The 23,680-nt window shown below is 38.8% G+C and overlaps 2 protein-coding genes across 4 annotated transcripts; both read right to left on the minus strand.

Moving 5' to 3' along the window:
- Positions 1-10,759: 10,759 nt before the first annotated feature.
- Positions 10,760-13,619, minus strand: mid1ip1l (MID1 interacting protein 1, like). 3 transcript variants are annotated; one of them, XM_079673116.1, is made up of 2 exons: positions 13,511-13,619; positions 10,760-11,987 (listed from the first exon to the last, which is right to left on the minus strand). In XM_079673116.1, the coding sequence occupies exon 2, from the start codon at positions 11,907-11,909 to the stop codon at positions 11,415-11,417; it is 495 nt and encodes a 164-aa protein (XP_079529242.1). In that variant the 5' UTR covers positions 11,910-11,987; positions 13,511-13,619; the 3' UTR covers positions 10,760-11,414. The 3 variants fall into 3 exon arrangements, with proteins under 3 accessions (XP_079529242.1, XP_079529243.1, XP_079529241.1); XM_079673117.1 differs by having other exon boundaries at positions 13,502-13,555; XM_079673115.1 differs by lacking the exon at positions 13,511-13,619 and adding an exon at positions 12,400-12,559.
- Positions 13,620-14,682: 1,063 nt separating this feature from the next.
- Positions 14,683-22,542, minus strand: tspan6 (tetraspanin 6). The gene is made up of 8 exons (XM_079673114.1): positions 22,292-22,542; positions 19,427-19,615; positions 19,270-19,344; positions 19,066-19,176; positions 17,680-17,835; positions 17,441-17,524; positions 15,520-15,604; positions 14,683-15,333 (listed from the first exon to the last, which is right to left on the minus strand). The coding sequence occupies exons 1-7, from the start codon at positions 22,376-22,378 to the stop codon at positions 15,536-15,538; spliced, it is 771 nt and encodes a 256-aa protein (XP_079529240.1). The 5' UTR covers positions 22,379-22,542; the 3' UTR covers positions 14,683-15,333; positions 15,520-15,535.
- Positions 22,543-23,680: the final 1,138 nt, after the last annotated feature.

Below are 23,680 nucleotides of genomic sequence, written 5' to 3' on the forward strand. Positions count from 1 at the left end.
ATTGGATGAAAACAAGGGCAAGTCTGCACAAGACCTACTGACAGACTGACATGGAAAGAGGAAGGGAGGCCAGCCTTACATGGAGACACAAAGGGTTATGAAGCATAGCAACGTTTGGCACAACAGAACATTTTAGGATTATATCAAATGGATGGGAGGGGTCTTTATATATTAATTTAACTTACATTTCCACAATGCAATATAAGGAATATTAAGTTAAACTAATATTTGAAATTCAATCCTGGCAACACGTGTTAACTTGTGAAGGCTTTCCAATTTTATTGTGTGCTTTTCTGTATGTTATTTGTTTTAAAAATGAGTTCCTCTCCATGCCTCGGGTTCACTGAGTACATTTGTTATGCAATAGTCTTCTTTAAAAAAAAAATAGAAAAACACTCAGAAGAGGGATGTCCCTGCATCTAAAGCTCAGCCTGGATACTTCCCTTTTCTCACAGCCCTTAATGAAAACAGTTCAGTGACCAGAATCTTAAACATGAGAGAATAAATGTTGAATCTGTCTGAATTGTCCTTTGGACGTCTGGGGAGTGTTTTATTGCCGGAGACAGTTCAAACTAGCTTTCATCCCGTGAGACTGCACAGGGCGCTTTTGTTAACATCAGCTGAATTTAGATGAATCTCTTTCCACTTCTGTTGAATGTCTGTGGCATTAAGACATGATGAATAATACAAGATAATGCTTTGACACAATGCCTTTTCTTTTTCCGTGTTGATAAGAAGAGATCTACTGCTATTTAATCTGCTGCTCACTCTGGCTCGATGGTTTCACCCCCTCAACTCTAAATATAACCCAGGCGATGAAAATAACACCGTCATGTATCGGCCCTCGCTGTTGGCCAGCAGCTTGACCTCGGCCAGACATCTGAGTAAGATTTGGGATTAATCCAACATTTCTGCCTGTGTGCATGTGCATGGGAAAACCACCCGATACAGTCATGATTATAATTGTTTGCACGGTGTATTTACAGCCTCACAAAGGTTAGATAAACTAGAGGCGGAATGATTTGCATGTGAAATAAATTGCTGTTGCACTGAAAGGAGCTGAAGGGAGAAATGATGTGTGAGAGCTGCAAGCACACTGTTACTGTAGCTGAAGTCTAAGAAATGAAATGAACTGAGACTTAACTTGATATGAATGAACAGATAGCAGTTGAGTTGTATGTTTTATAATAGATAGGCATAAGTTGGATTTATTACAGGACTTCAATTGACATTTGAAGTTGAAGCTCTAAAATAAAACTGAGTCACGCAGACATAAAAAAATGTAAAATAAACGCTTCTATTTCTAGCCACATGAAGTAAAGTAAGTTGAAGTAAAGTAAACACACGCATGGATGAATGAATCAACTATGGGACACAGGTCCAGGGGCCACAGTGTCTGAGGGGCCCCCCTGGCCTTCTGCCACAACATAGAGACACATGACAACAAGGAAAAGCCATCAACTCACAGAGAGATGCAAAATGACTACAAAGAGACACTAAACAACAACGACAAGGGGCTAAACAACAAGTCTGTGGTGGGGCCTTTTGCATATGTGTGGCCAGGGGCCCATTCTCTCATGAGTGTGAGGCTGCCATTAAGATGTTAAAATGTTAATTGTTTGCGTCTAAACAAATCTAGTTTGAGTCGGAAGTCTTGATTGTTAGTTGAATTGTTAGAGTAAAAGCAGTTGAAGTGCAATCACTGAAGGCATGTTCACTTTCGGTCTTGAGTCACCAGTTTGTATTTAAACATTAGGAATAAGCAGTTTAAGAGTTAAAGCTAAAAGCAGTTAAATGTTCATCTTAATGTGGCAAATAGTGAAGTTGTTCATTTGCTGAAAGCAGATGTGAAGGAGTTGTTGAGTTTTGTCATCCCAAGATCTTCCTCTTTGTCTTTGTTTATTTTGTAAAAAGGAAAACAACAGGTTTAATGAAATATTAAGTAAAGAAGTAAACATGAAACACCAAAGCATAGTTTACATGTTGTACTACCTTGCCATTTGCAGATGCTTTCATCATTTCAAGGGTTAATTGTAAAAAGAGAAGAGGTTCATGCTTAGTTTAAGAGCTGTAGGAACAGAAAAACCCTGGCTACATGTAGGTCAAAACAACATAAGGCCACTTCTTCCTCACATTATATTTGTCGACCCGCTCGTCTATTGCCATCCAAAATAATTCCAAATCCTCGGGTTAAAGATAAAGCTTTTAGCCGAAAACAAAAACTGATGTCAGAAATCTGATCACTGTGTTTTCTGTGGATTGGAGTGGTTTCCAATGGCTCCACTGACAACAGAGGGCTTTATTGTTGTTAAAGCACACGTTCTCTCTCACACACACACGCACACGCACACGCACACGCACTCACACACGCACAGCACTGCCATTGTCTCTCCTCTGTCTCGTAGATTAAGTGCAGCGGCCCGAGATCGACACACACAGTGACCTGCAGCGAGCGGAGGGCTTATCTGTCTCCTGTGAGAGGAGAGGACTTCAGCTGATTGTGATCAGCAACATAAACCTGATAATTACAGGCAGCTGAGGACATGAGGCCCGGGGTCACACCTCTCTATAGGTGTACAATCCAAAGTCTTAGCTTTATCTTTTTACAATTATTATTTTGTACAATCCTCATTTCATGCAAACACTGGATATGAAACTACACAAAGAAGATATTCATACCCCAAAGTCCCAAACTCTCTTTTGTTTTTTCTTTCCTGGCAAACACTTTTGACTTTGTTTTGCATTAATTCTAATCTTTCTTTTTGTAAATATACAAAAGTTCACATTGACTTTCTTTTTAAATCATAATCATGCCTCGGTGTGGGTATGTTTTCCTTATTTTGAAAGTAGTTTTTTTAAATAAATATTTTAGATGAACTACATATTCTTAATTCTTAACTGTCATAACCATTCCACAAGTTAAACATCTCTTTTTATTTGTCCTAATCCTTGTTTTTTGTACCCATTCTTCTACGTTCAACCAACCCCTGCAAACAGCCATGTGTGTTTACATTGCAGTGCATACACAGACTGCATGACAGAGGGTAGTTTTGACCTATATTAGCAGCGCATGTGTGTGTGAGCAGCAGACAGGGCTCAGAGTCACTCTGTGTCAGGCTGTTGTTGCTGCTGCTGCTGGACTCCCCCTCTCCTCGCTCTTACATAACCTCAACCCTCCCTCCCCTATATGTTCAGCACCGAGCCACACACACTGATCAGCTGTGGTGCACCAGCGTGTTCAGAGTGGCGTGTTCTCCAGGGTTTTCAAGTTTAACATCGTGGGAAGATGGGTTTTCTGCTGTGAGAAAAACAAAACAGGCTTCATTGTGCTCTGAGTGAATTCAGTATTCTCTCCTCCCATCTCTGGTGACTAGGAGTTGTAACCCAAACAGCAACACAGAGTGATTCTCTTCCCCAAACTATTTAACACAGAGCTACCAGGTCTTATCATAGGGTGGATGAAAAAGCAGGAAGGAGGATGGGGGGGGGTTACGTCTTTGTTGGGTGGGTTCAGTGGGAAAGTCTCCGCCTGAGAGAGAACAAGATGTTCCCAGCTCCACATCTGCGTCTCCATGTTGACAAGACAAAAGCGCTGGAGCTGAAAGAGTGGACCGACGGGCACTTAGACTTAATCTGCAATGCGTTGCCACGATGAAGGTCTAATTCAGAGGCCCTGAGCTAATGTCTCCTGATAAAGAAAAGAGAATGTTGGTCTGATGTACTCCTGCTGGAAGTATTCAGATCATTTACTTGAGTTAATCACCACAAATAAATAACGTTAAAGAAGATATCTTTACTCAAAATCCTACCTTAGCATTATTATATGTGCAACATGTATTTACAGTAAAAGTGTGAGGGATATCAACATGCAGAAAGGGTCGATTTTGAGAGTTACGTTTATTTCATTTGTATTATTATTGATACACATTGAACTCAAAGAGAGTTGGATGGTCATTGCAAAGCTGTTTTACCTTCTTTACATGATGTTTCATTTACTCAATAGCAATGCATTATCCTTTTCTTATAGTCACTTTTTGTCACACTGAAATGTGTTGTATTGATCTTCATTTGTGAAGTTACTATTGAATATTATTCTTATTGTTAATGCTGTGGTCCTTTGCACGTTCCCTAGAAGGAATGCTTTTGCATGCTAGCAGAGCTCTTCTATTTTAAACTGTAAATTGTACTTTTAAAAAAAATGGTTTTCTAATCTGTATGTATGTGACCCTGGGGACATTAGATAAGCTCCTGTCAAATCTCTGCGATATGATAAGATAAGAAAAGTGTTGTGTCTCATTCAGTCAGCGTGTCTCAGACCTTTATCAAAAAAGTAATAGCTAATGACTGAAAGCAAAGTCATTAAAAACATTGGGTAACACTTTGATATCAAATTAACAAGTTCACATGGAGTTAGACATAAACTAAACATTTATTTCCTATTTGCGGTCTGTCTGTTACTGGTTGCACATTTGAACCTTTCTATTAACTATATTGTTTGAATGCACTTATACAATATACTTTCTTATAATATAATACCATGTAACGCTTAATAGTAATTCTCACAGTCAGAGCTGCTTTCTTCACAAATATTTTTCTGCTGCTCTTGCGCTGAGAGCAAACAGCAAACACACAGAAATGTTAATGACATCAGTGAGCGTGCTGGCTCCCATTACTTCTGCAGCTCAACAAGGCAGCATATTGTAACTCTGAGCGATGCACGATAATGTGGGCTTCCCCCTCTTTCACATGAGACAATTTTACCATAGCAACGCTGCATGTGGGCCGCATACATAACTCAACATCTCCAACAGCAACCTCTTATTAATCACAAGCTATCTTGGGACCGAGTTAAACTCCTGCAGGGTTACATGGTTGATTTTAACTTTGAAGAATTACTCAAGTATTTAATTAAAAACAATTCACTGTACTTGTAATTATAATATTTTGTTTATCTGAGAGACAATGCAATTTAACATAGCTCCAATACAGATTAGGGAACTGCTGCACAGAGAGTTAATACATTAAAACTGCAAAAGCTCTAAACACATAAGGAAACAGGAACACGGAAACAAAAGTGATTCCAAAACCATTCTGCTTTGAGCTTCTTGCTGCGTTTTGTATTTGCAGCATTTTGTATTTGCTGCAAGTTGGTAAATGTTTAATAAATTCTGTGCATATGTTGTTCTGATATGTCTTCATTTGCATGTGTTTTGGCGCATTTGTGTTTTTATATTTGCATAGTTTTTTATACGTTCCTCCAAATGGAAATATTGCAAGGTTGTAATGAAAGCTTTCAATAAGGAAGACCTAACAATGAGTCACTTACACGTCACTCTATTGCTCTCTCCCCCCTCATTAAACATGTGGGCGTCACCCCTCAGCAGCCAATTGCTGCACACTTTAAAATCCTTAAAATGCCTGCTGTTCCTCCCTGTCAGTTGTCATTTCAGGTGACCACACGCAACCCTCCTCCACCCCTCTCGCCTCCAATCTCCTCCAGGACAAAGCTAACCTTCCTCCTCCAGACCGGTCCCACCTACTTATCACCACCTCCAGTGTCTAGACCCCGGGGATTTTCATCGGAGCGGTTCTTTCCCTCCCGAATGATTATCCTGCAAACCGGGGCCTAATCGCCAAACACCATTCCATTCTCCTGATGTATTATCATGGCAATCATTTCATTTACATGACGTGTAACAATAAATATGTATTCCATACATCACGTCTCTCCGGTTTGAAATGCGTTTGCACTGGTCGGACACCGTACAAGTCACACAGTGACACTAACTAACTAACTGATTGAGGCAGAGGCAAACCAGCAAAACAGTTTCTTTCAATGGAGTGTGGTCGCTTCGAAACAAGCACAGATAGCGTCTTCAGTTCCCCATCAGAAAGGGCTCTGACAGGAAGTTAAAGCTGTGGAAAATATTCTAAACATAGTTTAGGCTTTAACTGGTTTACTGTTTATTACATGTACAACGCTTTGGCTCGACCAAAAATCGCTTTTAAATGTGTTTTATAAATAAACCTTGATTTGATTTGATTATTAGATTAGATTCAATGTTACTGTCATGGCACATACTGTAGTACAAAGAAGTACAGTTTGCCTTCAACTACAAAATGCAAAGATTAGATAAATGCCATGTGTTTACAGTATTTTCACACATTATGTTACATTTACGTAACGTTATTTAGATTTTGTTGGTGTAATTTCCTTTTAAGAATTAAATACAGGCAGAGCATAACTTAAAGCGGGTAATATTTTCTAAACATAGCAAACAATGAAGGTGATATTGAGTTTGCAAATATATGTCCCGTCCTCAGTGCTGCATGTTCACAATCTACATCTACTGAAGGTTAGACACCTCAAACACAAAGGTTCCTATACTGTCCCTTTAACAGCCTGCTGGAGGCCTCTTTAAATTAAGCAAATATGTTCTATGTTGTTTCCAAATCCTCTTACAGTTCCCACTGAGAGTCAAATGTGTGTCTCTTCTGTTTGATTTCACAGTTAACTCAAAGCTTTGCTGCGAGCTGATATTAAAGCAAACAGCACAGCGAATGTGCCCCGGTGTTTGCTCAGGGAGCAGAGCTGTTACCAGAGCAGAGCAGAATAAAGCTGACCAGGCTGTCAGCAGCAAACAGAGAGAAGGCGGAGCTGCAGGTATATATTGGTGCTTTAAGCTGCACTGCTAAAAAGATACAAACCCTTATTTAGAAGGTTAACTCGATCGGCCTTGTAAAGTAATAATCCATGCTCTGCCTGTGGATTTACTCCTGTCAGGTAGGAGCTTTACAGCTGTTGAGCAACAGACAGTGCTGCTGAGGTGAAGCAGATTGCTGCCAGGGAAGGACTGCAGTCTGCCAAGTCTGCGATCACGACGCACCCTCATGCTGGAGGGTGAGGTGGGGCAAAGAGCTGCCAGAACATCAAGAGGCCTTTCAACACCCAAAGTCTCATGTCCCAAGATATGTTGGCACATTGCACTTGACCCTAGGAGCCCTTACAACACGCCATGTCTGACAAAAATATCAGACAGCTAAACAACTGTTCTACAGCTCATTTACCAAACACACGAGGAGTTTTGGGCATATACTTGTGTTGAAATGTTAATACAACTACAAGAATTGTGTGAGAAATTAAGGGTGCGGAAATTTGCACATAATGAAAATCTGTATTTGACTGCAAGATGCAAATGAGATTTGAAAGACATTTGATCTTCAATCTTTTTCTTTACTGTTGGCATTACAATTCTGAAGCTGTATAAGTAAATAAGCACTTTATATCATGGAGTTTGAAACAGTTAATCAAACAGCTGCTGAGCACGATGAAACAGCACTTCTTCCTCTAAACTCTGGAGCTGTTTCAAAATGGCAATGTTTGCAACGATTTGCCCTCGGGTTTCTCAAGACATTGGCGTGACTTGGGAGACTTGTGCATGCCAGCAGTTGGAGCCATATTACAGAATATCAATGTCATGGTTCAAGTACTGCTTTGAGATGTGTTTGTCTGGAGCCTGAAAAAGAAAAAAACGACTCAAAAGTATAATATATTTGAGGAGATTTACCTTGTTTTGTGAAAAGCTATCTTTAAACAAATGTATCTGTAAAATGTTTGATTACATTTTCTTGAGACTAGAAGAATAGTACCAAGGATTGATGCAGTTCACATTGTTAAAGGAGTAGTCTATTAGGAATAAAGTGAGATAAAAAGGTTGATACCAGTCTCATATTTGTCGGTTAAAGAAGACCCAGCAGACAGTTAGCTTAGCTTAGCATAAAGACTGAAAGCAGGGGGAAACTGTTAGCCTGACATGTTTTTCTTATTTGTGCCTCCATACTAAAACCGAAGTTGAGTGCTATGAACTGCTCTGAGCCATAAGTTATTCTGATACATGTCCCCCTCAGCCAGTCCTCATGTATACACTCTACAGTTTTTGTACAAACTAGAACATGCAATTTCCTGCAGTAAGATGTGTGTGAATGCTCAATATCACCATAAGGTGCATTTGAGACTTCCCCATTTCCAAAAAAAAAAAAGCTGAGATTTTCCATTGAACTTCATATTCATTGTATGAAGTATATGTTATGCTGTTAGAAATGGATGTTGGTCAAGCTCCCACACTTTTTATAAATTAACTGCAAGCAGTGACAATGTACATGCAAACAGCAAAATGTATCCACCCTGTCATGGACAAATTCAAAGTAGAGTAAATATATTGTAATAACATAGTGATTATGAAATGTACATTGCAGGTGGACATTTTTGGCTAATATTAGCATTTAATGAGCACATGGTGGACCTTCAGTTAGCAACATGATTCAGTTAGCAACATGATTCAGTTAGCAACATGATCCAGTTAGCATATTTCTTTAACAAATATATTTCGAATTTCTGAAAGGTTTTTATATTACTTGACATTTCACTATGACAGAGTGGACATGTTAAGCTTGACAACATCCAACTACTTACATAATATGATTACAATTACGAAATATAAGTTTAAATACTTACTCTGCAACTAGCCAATGTCTCAGCCTCAATTGAGGAAAGACAAAATGATGTTAGTAATGTCACTGAAAAGTGAAAACCTTGAGACATCAGATGTTTTCTATAGGGGCAGTTACCCCATAATGACAGGGTGGACAGCAATGTCATGGACACATGCTCAATATTATTATGAAAATAAAATATATACATGATCAAAATTACTCGTTTTATCAAATAACTTGTTGTGGACAATAAAACCATATAATTATTTTAAAAATGTAGTATCATTTAATCACTTAATTATCACACACACTTAGCAGAGCAGTGTGTGGGACATGCCAAAATCACGTAGGCCTACATCCAATGAAAAAATTCAGTATAAAATGAAGGAAACACATTTCAAGAGACTTATCATTGTAGGCTACTGATATGTGTGTAAATGTTTGGCCATTTATAATAAGACCTCAGAGTTTCATTATTCTGCTACATTTTCATGATGACTGAGTGACTCTGATGGGGACACCAAAGAGCCGATAGTGATATTGACTCAGCTGGAGTTGCAAAGCTTTGCTGACATTGAAGGAATCTAAAAGTGCAGATGCATTGCACTGCGCTGGAAGACCTGTACACTGAATTGTAAATCTATCAGATAACTGAACAGCATGACCTAAAGAAAGAACAAGTTAAACAAACAAGATGTTGAATATCGACCTAAAGAGGTGCTGGTGAATTTTTTCAGAGCAGGGCTAGCTGTTTCCTCTTGTTTCTAGTGTTTATGCTAAGCTAAGCTAACTGTCTACATCTTTAAATATAAGACAAAGGTAAGAGTGGTATCAATCTTCACATATAACTCTTGGCAAGAAATTAAATAAGCCGATTTTGTCTAACGCCAGTAAATATGTACATTGCTTTATTTTTAGGTGTTTAATATACTGTAAGAAAAAAGACTCTTATTCTTTACAAAATTAACGTCTGCCCAGCTGTCACCAGTTTGGTTGACCCAGTTTATCTGAGTGGGTTGAGGCACCCTGACCAGCACAGCCATTTTGATTTGCAGCCATTTGTATGGCCCTTTGTGAGTGGAGAGAAAGAGGAGGGCTGCAGCCTCGCACCGCAGGGCTCAGGCAGCAGTTTTTATGCAAACTCTCAAACCCCGGCCTGTGCTGTGCTGCTGGTCAGAGGAACACCAGTTTGATTGACCGCCTGCCCTCCACTCTCTTCCTGGATGCCCTTCATACAGCAACCTCCTAATCACCGCTCTGCCTTTGAGGAGAAAAAAGGCTTTGCGAGCGGATTGGCTGCTCTCGGTGGAGCTGTTGCTAAGGGGAGGGTTTCCCTCAGTGATGGATAGATGTGGCAGCTGGTGTGGAGTTAGAGCAACATATACATCAATTTAATGTCTAATTTATACCCCACTACCATCTTGTTCACTGGGACAAAACTGCAGAAATATGTTATCCATGTCCACTCATTCCTGCAGAGCTTTTAAAGATCATGTTTGACATGCAACCAGGGTGTTACTTTTTCTTTTAATCACGTTTATTGTCTTGCTTAAACAGAGTCTTATCACTTCTAATGGGTTCAACAGCTTTTATGTCACCCTTTCAGCCGCTGGTCCCATTGTTTGAGATTAGTGGGTGGTAAATGTTAAAAGGTATTAGATTAAGATACTATAACAAATGGACTGAGCTCTTGTAACCTTTTGTAATGGGTGTGACAAATGGGCACAGTTTATCATATTTCTTATAAGATAATCGGTATTATGGTCCGTAATCAGACATCTTTTGAAGAAACAGAAATCAAAGGGCTAATTTAAGATGACTTTCATTTGTCTAACAAAGATTACATTCGTTGCTAAAATGCATCTACATTTTAGGTTAAAAACATGCATACAAGCTGCAGGATGATCTTGCAGGTGATTTGCATTGCACAACTGACTATTTGCATGAAACAGAAAGGAAGTGAACAATTCTGCTCGAGAGCACTACTTTCTTTTGCAGCACCTCTTTCGAGCGTCACCTTAAAGTACTAGTTAAGTAGAAGCACTGTTAAATGATTCATTAAATAAAGTTGTTAAACAGGCCCCACATACACAGCAGTGAGTAAAGTAGCTGTTGTAGATGACATGTTATGGCATGTCAAAATGCATTCCTGTGCAGCCTTAAGCAATGAGAAGAAAACATTTCTTTTTTAAATGAAGCTACAAAGAGCAAAAGAGAAACACCTCCAACACCCTTCCTGTTAGCAGAGACAACACAAGCAAACATCAAGTTTCCAATTATTTATTTCAGGTTTACTGATTTAATATAAAATTTGAAATATCCAAGGACAAACAAATGAACATAATGAACCATTTTAGCAGTCAGATAATGGGGAGGTAACTGAACAGGGCATGAGGGTGTACAAAAAGTCAAGGCACGCCATGTTGCAGTAATACCAGGTGGAAAGATTTAGAACCTCGGCAGGTAAGAGCCCTTCAGCTCAGCTTTAAAATCATTTTCTTAAAAAGGAGGGACAGAATAACCAGCATTCAATTTCTCCTACAATAAGGAACCTTCTTTTATTCACAATCTGGTGACAAACTCATGTTGAAATGAATAGACAAAAGAGGGGATGGCAAGTTTTCTGCATAAACCAGAGCTGCGCTTCATCTGAACTTTGAGACCGGTTCAATAAACCTCAACCATGCACAGTGCATCCTCTGAAACTGGCCGAGGGACACGAGCCGGCGTCACTGGTTCTTGTGTTTTGGTAGGGGAAGATGGAGTGTTGCTACTCAGGAGTGAGAGAAAGTCAAAGTGGTCGCCCTGGTCAGCTAACTTTCCATTGAGATCTATTAGGAAGAGATGGGGTTGGGGGGGGCCTTCTCAACACATCCCATTGTGCAAGTCAAGCAGTCAGAGGGGAGAAAAACGTATTACTTCTATCTCATGAAGTTTCCGCCTCCGATTTCTCTCTTGTACCTGTTGGTGAGGTGGTCGGCTTGCATTGTGAGCTTGGACAGAACTCCAAACAGTCCTCTGAGGTGATAATGAAACTGGTTCTCCAGGTCTAAGTTCTCGTCAGCGAGGAGGTCTCCTGTGACCGTCTGCTGCTCCTCCTGCTTCACAGCCATCTCCAGGAAGCTGGAGCCGCTGCTCATCTCCCTCTTCAGCAGCCCCCACTCCATGTCGTTCTTTATGGACTTGAGCAGCAGGTAGTGCTCGTACATGTCCCTCTGCTTGTTGGGACAGGGGGGTTCGTGATTGTTGTTGTTGGGCTCCACCTTGCTGGCCTCCTGCTCTTCCAGGGGGACGTCTCGCAGCATGCTGGGCACCATGATGGTCTCGTCCATGTTGTTGGCAGCTGCTATGAAGCGGTGCATGACGTTGATGAGTGAGTGCTTGTTGCTGGCGGGGTCGTTGCTGATCTGCATCATTTTGAAGGCTTTAGGTTGGCTTAGTTACAGTAGAGATGGCAGGTGGTGATGTTAAGGCAGAGCTGCTTGGTGGCTGATCTGCAAGAGGATGAGAGAAAACATGAGGATGGAGGAAATAAATGAAAGTGCAAAGATTTGATAATGATGCTGCAAAAACAACAGCCAAATCCAGGACTAATGGAGTCTGAAACAGGTTCACACACTCCGGGTACAAAGGCAACCAATCACGACATTCATATGCACACACAGACAGCCCCCACGCACACTGTGTAGCTAGGCAGGAAATGTGATGAAACAGGGGCGGCTCGTTTCTCTTCCGCAGAAGATTATAATAAATGGACGTCTAGCTCACACAAAATCAATTTCAACCACTACATGAATGATAAACCCTAATTTTGCCGCATTGTTAACGCCCGACTCGCATCAATATGACCTTGACTTCCTGTTGTTAAAATCTGAAACCCGGAATAAAGAAAGGAAGCAGACTGACCTGAACCACGAGGTTACCTGAGGAAAATGTTTCTTGGCTGGTAGGACAAACCAAGTCTTCTCAGGCTCTACACACCACCCGCCGGGAAGGAAAGTAAAATATTTCCTCAACTAACCGACAGCGGAAGACCGTTTTTATACCGGACAGCCGGCTTTGGGTGAAGAAACTAATCAAGTCCGCCCTTTTTGTATTTTTCTACCAAGCCCATTGGGTAGCATGGAGGATGTGGGCGGACCGATAGAGCATCTGATCCAAAACTGACCAATCAGACGTCAGATCACAGCTATCACTCAAATGTATTTATACAGGTTTGTCTGCAATTATCTGCAGCTTATTTACTTGTCATCCTTTCTAGGCCGTTTGCAGCCTGAAGGCAACACTGGTGAGTTTGACAGGCATGCACGATGTTTGATATAGTGTGTTAAGAAGTTTGATTACTGTGTGTTAAATAATGCAACGGTCCGTCTTTGGTTTAAATGAATAGTATTAGTCGCTTTTTTAATGTCTCCACAGCTGCCTACATGTATTATTGTACACAACATTGCCACCTGGTGGTATGATTTTGAATACATCTTACAATGAACAGAAACTCATCACCCCCCTCACACCATTCATAATTTTACAATAGTAACCAGTCATTCACAGTCGTGGATGGATTACTGAACAGGACTAAATGGGTGCAGGACCAGGGGGGGGGGGCCCAAAACTGAGGGGCCACTCTGGCCTTTACCTACAATAAGTCACTCAGAGTGTACGCGCCATACACAAAGAGACTTAAAATGGCGAGATGGAAAGAAAACTACAGAGAAACCAACCACAAATAGATGCAAAACAGCTAAGAGAGACTCACAGAAAATGAAAAGAGATGCAAGATGATAATAATAATAATAATAATCTCAAAGTGATAAACTAAAAGACAAAGTAACTACAAAAAGGGATAAAAAACAAGACAAAAGTAAAAGGCCTAAAGACACAGCACGACTACATTTACAAAAGGGAAAAGGGGCTGTGCCCATTTTGTTATAATCCACCGATGACCACAGTATCTATATTAATTGTTTAATTAAAAAACCCCACAAATTGTTCTAAAGGAAGCCGTTACCTGTCTTACCTGACAGTGTTAATGTTACAAAGATCCAGTGTCCACCTTGAACAATAAGTACTGACACTGAGTTGTCAGGTTTATCTGCTTGTATGACATGTGCACACAGGTGTATTTAATAAAATTAATTAACGGGGTGTGGCAGAGCATCGTTACAGTAATTAGTTACACCTGTGATTCTCCCTCTACCAACTAGCAGCAGTTCTACCTGTTGGGAGCAGCCAGCCAAAGATTTTGGATTTTTTTCTCAGTTTGAAGTTTTTTAGAAGCTTGTAGAACAACAATTATCCATTAATTTACAAAAAAGGTAAAGATTAAAAAGTCACAATACAAATGTTATGACATGATTTTTTTTTACATCACTCTTGCCATTGTTTATTTGTTGTCTTCTAAAGCACTTTGTTTTGAAAAGTGCTATATAAAGTTTGCTGTTATTTCCTTTGCGGTCCCAACTTAATAATTAACTTTGAGATTTATTTTAGGAACATCGACACACACACACCGTCATATTAGCAAATCATTGTCTTTCATTGTATATAAAGGATTCATCTCACAAGTGTATTTTATAAGATCCAAAGTCAGTGTTGCAGTCAATCCTCCAGCCTCCCCTCTCCAGTTATGGGACAATATCTTGTTTATATGTTTAAATATTAATCTTATGAAAGAGTTTGTCTTGTGCGGAATCTAGGGAAGTTTTGAATTCACTTTAATATTTATAACAGAACACATTTGTATATCCTGCCCTAGATTAGTATCATTTCTTCATAACTGAAAAGTTACTGTTCTGTCAACTGAGTGGGACATTTTCTTCCTTTTAAAATGTAAGATTATAAACATCTGAATAAATTCATAAGTTTTCTTCAAATATTGTCACATTCAATTTTTATTGTACAAAATATGTATTACCAAACCTCAACCAAAATGACTCAATAGTAACACTTACTGTTTCACTGCACAAGGCATCTGAACTTCCATATTGTGTTGAATCCAAAAATAGTATGATGTTACCCTGCATGTTATAAAACAAATGTCTTACACTTGTTGTGAATGGATCCCTCACAAGGCCCCAAATAACTGAGTGATGTTTGTCTGCCAGAATACTTCTGATGATTGAAGAAGCAAACAGCTGTAGGACAGACACATCCTGAGCTGCTCCTCCAGCACACACACAATTAAAGATACTAAATTAAATCTTTATTCAAATATTTCACATGCATCCACAAAAGAATAACAACTTAACACTGAAATATGTGATATAAAGTTGGCGGGGTAACTGTACTTGGCACATTTGAATGAAAGCTTTCAACAATACTGGCCCACGTAATTAGTCAGCCTCATTCTCAAGTCCTTACTTTCTTTTTTTCAGGGTGGCGACCTATCGTCCATGTTGGTTTCACAGAAATTCACTTAGTGTTGCAGAGAACATTTAACAGCTTATATTGTCTAGATTTCATCTGCTCAGCTACAGACTAATATTTTAGTTAAATTACAAGAAACAAGGCAGCTGCATTAATAAAAGACACAACAAGTGGAAAGGTTGACAATTGGTTAAATGAATTAACTCAAAGAAAAGTAACATCTACACTTAATATAAATCCCTAATTAAATCTCAGGAGTAACACGTGATCTCCGAAGGTCCCTTACATTTTTTGGTCAAACTACACTGCAGATAACATCCCTTTTACATTATTTCCTTTCTGCTCATTTGTTGCTTGATAAAAAGAAAAAGCATTGAGTGTTTTTCCCTCTCTAAAATAATATCAACTAACACAATAATAAAATCACAGGAGATTCTTTAACTCGGTTTGCATCAGGAGCTGCCCATCAGTGACCTGCAAATAGAAAACGTGTCAGACGCCGGTGTAAAGACATTTGCTTTTGGACATTGGATCATTTCATCACTGCTTCAGTTTCAATTTGTGCTCGGATTATTCTGAACATGATTTATTCTCCCAACAAAAACCAGATCAGCCAATTTTCTTTATATAGAATACATATACTGATACTACAAGCCTCACCTGGGGAAGGTCACTGTTAGACCATCTCATACTGGTTGTTGGTTATGTATCGAGACAAGCAGCAGGACAGGAATATCCCAATGAGCTGAGAGGAAGAAAAGAAAAGAAAATGTAGATTTATCAAAACAGACAACTCCTAACACACTCCAATCCACTTTATTTGTATAGCACCAAAGTGCTTCACACCAAACATAACATTATAATAAAATATAATATTACGATAAAAGGCACACATAAGAATGAATACACGCTACATAAATATGGGCAGACAATAAAAGCATAAAAATCGATAAAACATAGCTCAGACTGACTCGAAAGCGAGGGAAAAGAGGTGGGTCTTTACATTTTGACTTAAACATTTGGAGGGTGGGCGACAATTTGACACTAATCTTAAGGAAAATGAAGTTTCTATCAGTTATGAAGAGATAAAATATAATTACCTTTGGTTTACATGTGAAAATATATGAAATCAGGCACATTAAAAACACATTTACATAGAATCACAATAGTAGCTAGATAAAAAGGAGAACTAATAAATTAAGGATCTGTGCTGAGGTTGCAGGCTGGCTTCAAAAAGTGGCCGTTCTTACTGATACAAGCATGTTATGGTAACAGGGACAAATTATTCTTTATAAACGTTTTTCTTTGCATAGTGAACATTTTCAGTCAGTAACTTAATGGATCACTGTGTGGTCATTTCAGATTTGGCCACTTAGGCGTTGGCACGGTGATGCAAAACAAAATGGACTCTTTTACTTAGTGGGAGATAATGTCGCTCTGTCAGCTGCACATACAGCAGAGCATAGATCAGCCACATTAGTGCTCAGACCGGCTATAAAGAACATTATACATTAACTATAAAGATGAAAGTAAAAACGAATGTGAAAGTTGAAATTATTACCGGCTGTAAATCATATTGGATTATGCAAAGCGACTATCTGGATTAACTTTGACCCGCTGCACTTGGTTTTAGAATGAGGTTGTTGATTATAATCAACATGTTGGTTTGGTCATAGCATCTAGGCTTTAAAACTGATCCCTTTATAATAGAATTTTAATAACAAATTCCATAGGGAGCAGTAGAAGGTCATTTTCTTTTACTTTATTAGATAGTATGCTGTATAAAGCAGACAGGAAATGAAGGGGGAGAGAGAATAGGAGAGAATAGCAACAAGTGTCCCCTGTTAGACTCGAAATATGATCAGCGTCTGAATTTAACTGGGATTTAATCCAAATATTATGTCCAGTTGTCAGTTTTTGTACTTATTGGTTTATTAACAGGGACAGTGCACATTAATAAACATTCAGGTGATGGGGATAGCTAGCCAAAAGGTTCATTTTAATTTGTGCGTGTTGTAAATGTACCCCTCACAATCTTTCCCTTCTAGACTCTTTTACTGTCCGTGTCACTGCATCCTCAGATCTAAATGATTGTGGTTATATAAATGAGATTTATTATGCTGCTGGGCCGCCTCGTTAAATCAGGTGTGGGGCGGAGCAGACAGGTTTTAGACTGCAGTGAAACTCTCAAGCAAACAAAATGTGGATCGAATTGAATTATTTTGTAAAATAAAAACACATCATAAACTTTACATTTTGGCTTTAAAACGCTCAAGTTATTTGAAAGGTTTGGACCGTAAAAGTCAGAAAAAATCCTCCGCAGCAAAAGCTCAAATGTATTTCTACAAATAGTATTTAGTGTTATAATTAGTGCAGCATTATCTTTGTCTGCAGCAGTTCTGCAACACCAGGCTTATTCATAGACAGGAAAAGGAAAAAGCTCTGCAGCACTCAAATGTTGATTTTGAATAATTAGGATTTGAACTTATTTGTAACAGCCCTAAATGTAATTAAACAAATTATTATGCAGGCAGGACTGTCTTATTTGTTCTGAGACAAAGAATGTACATATTTGACATACCTGGAAGAATGCAATCCCAAAAGAGATCCCAGCGATGATTCCCAGGTTGGACTCCATCACATGGGTCACCCTCGCAAAGCAGCCCTACAGCAGAAAGAAAACATTCATAATGGCTTCTAACCCTTTCTACAAACACAGTTAAACATTTGAGCTATTAATGTGGCTGTTCCTTCAAATAAAACTAAAGCCATTAAACCTTGACACAAATATGTAGTGGTGGTGTAAGGCCCTGAACTCACCACGGTGTAGACCTCCTGCCCGGCCTTTTCCGGGTCCTTCAGGCTCTCCGGGGAGCAGTTGGCGCTGTCTTTACAGCAGCTGGCGGGGATGCCGCTGGCTTTAAAGTATGCTGTTTCGCTCCAGTCAGTGTAGTTGTTCACTCCGCAGCAATGCAGCTATATGGAGAATCGCCAACAACAAAATGATTTCAGCAAGGTAACAAATGTGATTTTAATGATGAAAAAATAAAACACCTGGATATTTCCTGGCTGGTCATTAAATGATTTAGTGATGTCACTGCAGATGTTTTGGATCTCTTTAAGAGTGCCACAGGAATTAATGCTAAAACCTAGAAAATGTGTAAGCATGGATGTATGTCAGGTGACCTCTTCTCAAAGTCAATGAGTTTCGTGAAAGGGTTTCCTATAAAATGCCTGAACCCCAAGCATAAGAGATGTTCATGTTTTGATCTACGACAAAAATTTATGTTTAAAACTTTTCCTATCTTAAAAAAAGGCTTTTGCTAACAAGTGACTTAAGCCTAGAGAGTAGCCTGGAGGACATTATACACAATTACTCAGTCAGCCCTACAGCCTTGTTATGTTATTTATACTTTTAAAAATCTTTTTGGAAGAAGGATGTAAGACTGACAATTGAGCCATGACCACTTGCTAGATTAGGTAACGCAAAAAAAGCATGCCAAATCTAATTAGAAATAACAAGATGCTATTTATTCTGGCGATTGAATGTACACTATACATGTACACGGGGCGACTGTGGCTGTGAGGGAGTGTGGTCGTCTTTCAACCAGAAGGTTGTGGGTTCGATCCCAGCCCATGCAGTCAACATGTCGATGTATCCTTGGGCAAGATACTTAACCCTGAGTTGCTCCCGATGGCATGGCCAACGGTGTGTGAATGTTAGGTCCTAGAGTAAGGTACACTGCTCTGTATGAATGGGTGTGAATGGGTGAATGACATGTAGTATGTAAAGCGCTTTGAGGGGTCTTAAAGACTGGATAAAGTGCTATATAAGTACAGTCCATTTACTATAAAAATCCTAAAAAGAGGTGTTCATTAATAAACAGTATCTTTCTCAACAGAAACATGAACATGAGCTGCAACAAAGTCTATTTTCTGTTTTCATCCAAAATCAGTAGGAAAAATCCCAATGGATTTTTGTCGACGAAGGCAGGGCAAGCTAGCTCACAAAAACACATCATCCATCCATTGGGAAAACATCTGCAGCGACTCAAGTAACATGCTCGAAAGTCTAAACCAACAGAGCAGCACTTCTCTGCTCTCTGTTGGTTTAATGCTTAGTTTCCCATGTGCAATGTTGTCATATAAACAAGAGTTATTTGTTTAGTACAGTGAGTCAGATAAAGGTAGCACCCTCCCACTCACAGTCCTCTGGATGACGTCGACTGCACCGCTGCTGCTGCTGCTGCTGCTGCCGTCGGTGCTGTTGTAGTTTGTCACAGCGTTGTTATAGGCAACACCTAACTTGGCCTTGATCTGTTCAACACAAAACAAAGGTTATATATTTCGGTGAGCTGATGTGATTTCATTTTCTTTACAAGAAAGGTAATGTTTCTGACAGTAACTGACCTCATGTCGGAAGATAAATCCAGAGACACCGGCCACAAGCTCAGCCAGGAACACCAAGGTCAGAAACATGGCATACTGGAGGGAGCAATAAAAGGGAAATTAAGCAAGGTCACATCTGAAGGGAATATTTCAGTGAATTTACTGCGCCTTCACCCACCAGTTTGAGCATCCATGGGCTGCCGCGGCATGTAGCGAAGCAGCCGAACAGTCCGAAAATAACGATGATGGCTCCGGTCCCGATGAGGACATATGGTGCATTGGTGCTCTCCTCCGAGGCCAGAGTGAAGTAGGCCTCCAGGCTCACCTTCCCCCACACGCCGACCGCCAGCAGGATCACGCCTGTGAACTGAAGACGACAGTAGGGAGTCAGCTCTGGCAGAGAAGAGCCAACGAGAAGGATGAGCAGGCTTTTATGGCCAAAACCTGACATTAAAGGCTTGAAACCACACTGGTACATGTAAGAGTTCAGTAGCATCTAATCAAACCCTTTGAATCATTTTGAATTGTTTAAACTGTTTTTGAAAAGGTAATACCTAAAAAAAAAGAAAGTGGGAAGGATAAAAGATTTGATCAGCTCGATACGTAAGAGATCTAGACTTATTTTTACACAATTGAGACTGGTTCCAAAATAAAACCAGTCATCAGTTATCCTACATTTTCTAAAAAGGAAAATGAATAACCAGACTTTACCTAGGGCTGCTCGATTATGGCAAAAATAATAATCTCGATTATTTGGGTCAATAATTGTAATTGCGATTATTAAATGCGATTATTCATTGACTTTGAAAACATCCATTTATTGGAGAGAAAAAAAGTGTTAACAGTATGTTTTTAACAGTTGATTACCCTGAACTTTAAGTATAATTAAACTGAAAAACCCAAAAATAAAAAGTAATAATAATAATTAAAAAATAATAATTTTATTTCGATTATGTTGTTTTCATAATCGTTGCAAGCCATAATCGTAATCACGTTAAAATATGATTAATTGAGTAGCCCTACCCTTACCCTGTCATGCACAAAAGTCAAAACATGAACAGGTTTCCAGTTTTTAAATGCGAGGATTTGAAACTCTTATATGGACATTTTGACACGTTTCTTTGACATTTTATAAACCAAACAACCAAATCAAACTAATCAAGACCCATCAATCATTACAGTTATCTCTTCCTATTTAAAAACCAGTGAAAACGCTCTGATGTACAAATATTGAGTTTTTCTGTGTACCAAACTGTGATCATGCAGACAGACGAGTGATCTGCACCACGTTTGGCCAATATCAGGGACACTTTTAATTAGGAACCATGATGGGCTGAATCCATAACAACTCAGTTTCCTTCATTGATTGATTTCCTTAATGTAATCAGTTTGCAGTGGACAAACTGCAGATAACGGTTAGAGTTAGAAGAGGATGCTGGCGCTCTGACACTCAATGTGTATTCAGAGAAAACATATAACCTCAAATACTGTTCACAATCTCAGGACAGAGGCTGCAGATGTTGTATTTACCGGACAACATTTGAGTAAAACCACACCCGGGATACCCCACTAGCCTCGGGTTGAATAATCTCAGCATCTCTTTCCTTTACGACTGCCCACACGAGTCATTAGCCTGAAGGGAGGCATCAGTGCATTGAGCCAAGAGCAATAAATGGTCAGATAAAAGCATTGACCTGAACTTTGCAGCAGCCTGAGATGGCTGTGTGCTCGGTACAAAGATTAAAAGGGGGGAGCAACGATAACTGCTCATTTTCTTCTCAAGACAAGCTTGTGTTTAGGCTTTTCTTACATGTAATTATGGCTGAAGCTAGCATTTATTTTCATTCTTGACTATTCTACCAAATATTATCATGATGAATCTTTTTTTATTAATAGGATTAGTATAAAGTAAGATTAGATAACTAAATTGACAAAGAAAAGCATTACATGGCTGCAAGCATGTTTAGTCTGTTAACTAACAAGTTGATAAGTAGAACGTGTAATAATCTTGTATTTGCTTCTGAAATATGAGGATTTTTCACATTTTCTTTATCTTGTGCAACAATCAATCTGAACATCTTTGAGTTTGTAATCTTGGCAAAACAAGGCCTCTGAAGAGGTCACCTTGGGCTATAGGATATTGGAAAGGATCCTGGAAATAATTATGCAACTGTGTACTAATTTTCAAAGGAAATAAAGTGTTAAAACTCCAATGGACCTTCCAGTTCTACCCTTAAAATCATTACCAAATGACATTGTATGTCCCACCATAGACTACAACAATTAGATCCGCAGAAACATATTAATCAACAACAATTTGGATTATTTAAAAAAAGCAAACATGCAGTTATAATGTTCCAGCATCTCAAATGTGTATATTTTACCAGAACATTTTAGGGTTACCTTCTACTTTCATGATAGTAAACAAGAATCTTGGATTGTTTTTAGACTTTTTCGGTCTCAAGATAGGCCCATTGAGAAAAAAAACAGATAACATAGTGACACGTATTGTTAGTTTCAGCTTTAAATGTAGCTATTTACAGAAAACGGTGTGAGTGGAACATTAAATGTGGACTGAGGTTTAACTCCTAAACATTTTCTGTTAGACAAACGTTGCACTTTAACATATAATTAAGTTGGAATGCAGAACAACATCAATGATAGCCTACAGTGAAAACATATGACCTTTAACTTATAAAATATAACTCTCAGCCAAGTTAAAATGTAGCTAAAAACATTATTTGAGGTCAAACCAGAAATAAATCAGAATACAGAGCTAATGGCTGTTTTCAGACAGTTGGTATCTGAACAAAACAACGTTCGCTACGTTTCCAACAAGTGGTTCTTTAAATCAACATAAAGCTGCTCCACTTGAACTTTAACAACATGTAGCCTACACAACTTATTGAACTCCATGTGTGTTTGTGTGTTCCCGTCGTGAAGGAGTGGAGTTAGTTCGCCTTGTTGGCACCTCGGCCGCGGCTCTTAGCCCATTGTTGCTCCTTTAGCTCCTTGGCCCCCATTACATGCAGCAGCTGCTCACCCAGAAAATGAGGCTGTATGAGATGAGGAAGGTCTTCAGGCAGGTGATCACCGGCTTCGTCTGAAGCCTTCGAGACGGCGGCGACATGGTGCTGTTTTTACTTTAAAACTGGTCAAAAAGAGAGAAAAGTTGACTTCACAGCGACCTACAGGGGAGAGGGGGAGAAAAAACCTTCAGGGATAAATCCGAGGAGAGGGGGAAGTCTCGTCACTAAATCAGATTCACTTTGCTGAAGGAAAAACAGCTTTAAACTATTCACAGTAAAGTCAGCAGTGATATTCATATTCATCGACAGATCAGTCTCAAGTACAGCTTTCAAAATAAAACGCGAAAAAACAGGTTTACCAATGAAACAATAGCTTAAAAACACTACTGCCTTATGGCTATTTTAAACACACACTGGAGTAGCCTAGTGGAAAAAGCACTTAGATCTTTTGCAAAAACAGCACTACGACGTTGTTAAAATGAAGGAGCAGCATTCAAACTCACAAGTAAAGCATTAAATTACAAATGATGCATCTTCATAAATCTATCTATCTATCTATCTATCTATCTATCTATCTATCTATCTATCTATCTATCTATCTATCTATCTATCAAAAACATGATAAATTATAAGTAGTTTATGCATATGAATATGTGTTTATATATAGCTTGTTCTTATAATTATTTATAAATGTAGCCTACTATTTTTTTGTTTTAGATTATTGGTTAAATAATCTTTCACTATCTATCCAACAGTGTCATATTTAAGATCTGACTATTTATTCCTATAGGCCTATTGGTCTTTGAGTGTTAATATACATTTGCATGCAGGGCTGCTGAAACACATCTTAAACACTATTTCTGAAAGGAAAAAAAGAACAGACAACATTTTCAACCCGATAAAAGGTTTTAAAAGCTACTCATAATATATCTAATAATGAGTTATAAGCCTTATTAGATTTTGCTTAATGTGTTAAAGTCCAGTTACCATGCAGCCAAGTGTAAACTTGTTTTAATGTGTGCTTTTATTTTGATGAAAGCAGAACTACTTCCGGCCTCGTGCTTTCTAACTTGTTTTTTAACATGCTTTTTTTCCTCTTGTATCAGCTGAGTAAATACAAGTTTCACATCGACGCTCAATCGCTCATAAAATAAAAACATGTTGATTAATGTAATTGTTATAAGGCTCATTTTATCTTGTAAGCTTGTTGTGGGACTGTCTAACTAGTTCTTGGTTAATTTTTAACTCTACTCTCATTGAATTCTGAATCACTTTGAGATGACGTTGTTTTTAAAGTGCGCTATACAAATAAAATGTATTATTAGTATTAAATGTATTATTATTAAATGTATTATTATTATTATTATTATTATAAAATACATGTGATGACACTTATAAAACAC

Source organism: Notothenia rossii, assembly GCF_949606895.1.
Source record: "Notothenia rossii genome assembly, chromosome: 3".
NCBI classification, from domain to species: Eukaryota; Metazoa; Chordata; class Actinopteri; order Perciformes; family Nototheniidae; genus Notothenia; species Notothenia rossii.